General features: G+C 47.4%; 1 protein-coding gene across 2 annotated transcripts in view; it reads left to right on the forward strand.

Annotated features, from left to right (window-relative positions):
* LOC100747239 (protein apterous-like) overlaps positions 1-2,940 on the forward strand; it is a 57,979-nt gene that overhangs the window by 52,739 nt on the left and 2,300 nt on the right. For both annotated transcript variants that reach the window (XM_024365590.2, XM_024365592.2), the window contains exon 6: positions 2,810-2,940. This exon ends at the window's right edge or, in 1 of these variants, runs on beyond it. In XM_024365590.2, coding sequence (XP_024221358.1) covers positions 2,810-2,940 — 131 coding nt within the window. The remainder of the gene's footprint in view (positions 1-2,809) is intronic.

The following is a 2,940-nucleotide window of genomic DNA, read 5'->3' on the forward strand; positions in this document are numbered from 1 at the left end:
CGCGCGCGCTTCTCCCAATTAGTGCGTGCTGCCGGCGGCGCGTTGAGGTAAAAGAACCGCATGGGCCACGGTGATATTTCCGTCGACGAGCCTCTGTGGCCTTTCCCCGTAATTATGGCCCTCCGTCAATCCGCCGCTACTCAAAATCTCCGGCCGGGCAAGTTTTGTCGTAACGAGCGCCGCGCTCTGCCCTCGTTAACCCACTACTGTTAAATTACACGGGCCAGGAATCTATTTCGTGAATCGGGACGGGTGTAACGTGTGAACACACACGTCTCAGCACGTTAAGACCAACCTCCGAAACTTCGGTCGATCGATCCGTCGAATCAAAGATCGTCGTGAACGAGCATTTGTCTGAGCGTAAATCGTTGCCACCGGGCCGATTAGACCCGACTGACTTCTGTACATTCGAACCTAAACCTGTGATTATGGGCAAAATCATTTCCGGTTATTTTGTGGTTACTTCGCAGTTTTTATGGCGAATTAATCGGATTCGTTTTCAGGTTAAGAGGCTCTTAAGAAGGATGGTTTATGGAGGTTGGTATTGTTCCAGGAAGATTTGAAGGGTTTATGGGTTTTGGTGGTATGGAGACATTTTTATTGCGATAGGATTTTGAAATTAGCTGGTTCTTTATTCGTAGAAAATTCGTATATCTCGACCCTTTTGAGTTATAACCGACAAATCGAATCGTCAAATGTCGGAGCCATAGATCGCACACGAATTGGACAATGAATTGATTTCCTTAATATTGATATTTGCTTCATTTATGATCTTATTACTGCAACACGATGTAATTTATCACACGTCACGTTCCGTTGAAGATTATTTTCCTTCGTTACAAAGAAAGGAATCGATCGCCAAAACGTGAATAACATCGTCAATGCAGAAAGAGGTTGAAGATTAAAGAACTCCTTCCATCCCTTAAAATTAGCGCTCTTCGAAAACAATCAGAGAAATCAGCATGAAAGTTCAAACTACTTTTACATAGTCCATAAAATTTGCATTATAATCGCTTTCAATCTACGACAAAAACGATTTCCAGTTCCCCTTAGAAACATTCCTCTGCACGCACCAAAACCATGTCCCACCCCACCATCCCCGATCTTCACCCAATAAAGTTAACCCGTTTCTGCGGAAGCGACTCCTTCTATTCTAGCGAAAGAACGAGATCCTCGAAATCCTTGTGCGGCTCTGTGCACCCGTGAAGCACAGCCTCTTCACGTGGATCCAGGCAGACATAGAGAAGCGCGCGGTGACTCGATGGCGCCGGCAGCAACCGGCAGAAGATCTAGAGAAAGAGAAAAGGCTTGGGGGTCGCCGGGTTGGCCAGGGGAGGAGGCGCGAGAGCCGGCCTATTGTATTCGGTGCGGCGTAGGGTTCTTGGTCGCCATCTTGCTTGATATTGATCGCGAAACGCACGAATACTCGCTCATTCGCCGCGGCTGCGTTCGTCGCCGCTCTCCTCTCGTCTCTCTACGTACTTCGTTCTATGTATACATGTGCGAATACACGAGAACGCGCGTACCTAACCCACCGACACTTTCAAACTCCGTACAAACATACATACACATGTACAAACGTGCACACAACCTACACAGTGGTAACCACGTTATAGGTATGTATAATACAAACATGCGCGCGCGAGAGAGTTTGCGAGTTCGCCACAGGGAGAAACACTCGTACACGCTTCGACCACGAAGGGGAGACCCAGGTTGTGTCGGTTGGAAGTCTCTGCTGGTTTTCAGTTAGCGGGGGAGGAGACTCTCTTGAAAATGGCGACGCCGGATCCGTGTATCGAGGCCGTCTTTTATCTATCGGGAACAGAGGGTAGAGTGGCGAAAGGGAGAGGCTCGAGGCTGTGTATCGTGGCATTATATATTGTTGCATTGTATGGACGATGTAGCTATCCTAGCCAGGGCCTGGCCCGTTGACGTGCCACTGCGCGTGTGGTTGCATTTAAATTGCACGCTCTTTCTCCCTCTGTATTCCGAGTGCGCCCCCTCGATGAAGATATATTGGTGGCGCGCGAGCTTTTTGGTCCTCCTCGACCATTCTCTTCACTGCGACTGTCCTCCACCTCCTTTTGTCCCGCGTTTCTTTTCGTCGTCAGGTGCAACGAGACGTGGTAAAGGCACGGGAGAAATTGGGGTTTGTTTCTTTTTAGGCGATGTTCTTTCGAGGATGGCGAACTTACGCATCCAGAGGAAAATGGAGGAAAGGAGGTTTTAAAGTGTAGAGCGTCAAAAAGACGCCTTCCAACTTTGCAATTTGCAAATCTAAATACATGCGGTAAATGGCGGAAGCAATTACTAATCCGGCGTTAATGTCCGATTTTTAAACAGACATATATTTTCTGTCAGCTGAAATCTGAAAAGCTACGACTATACATGAAAAGAGGAATTGTTACATTTCAATGAATCTAAGAAAACTAATGTACAGAGAGTAAAAATATTTCCTAAGAACTGAAATCGTTGTTAAATTGATACTCCAAAACCAAACACTCCATGCTGCAGTCTAATACACCTAAAATATGCGAGTTGCAAGCTCTCCATAATCTATTATATCATTTCATCGACTTTCTAACGAGGCTCGGAGCAAACACTCGAAAGTATCCGCGAACAAATATATCAACAACACTAGAAAAATGCACTCGAAAGCATAGAAGAATAGTAACATTCATCGGGTATCCGGTGCACGAGTCTCTCCGCGCACTCTCTCTTCGATCAGCACTCGCGGCTGAAGCATCGAATACGCGAAGGTACGCGATACGTATATACATTCAACGGTGTGGTTTCGATGTGTTCGCAGGTCTGGTTCCAGAACGCCCGCGCAAAATGGCGGCGCATGGTGCTGAAGCAGGAGGGGAAGTCGGACAAATGCGACGGCAGCGTGGACGGCGGTTCCCTTGGCGACCTTGAGCTTTATGGGAACAGCACCGG

This window comes from Bombus impatiens, unplaced genomic scaffold, assembly GCF_000188095.3.
Source record: "Bombus impatiens unplaced genomic scaffold, BIMP_2.2 scf_0142, whole genome shotgun sequence".
Taxonomy (NCBI): domain Eukaryota; kingdom Metazoa; phylum Arthropoda; class Insecta; order Hymenoptera; family Apidae; genus Bombus; species Bombus impatiens.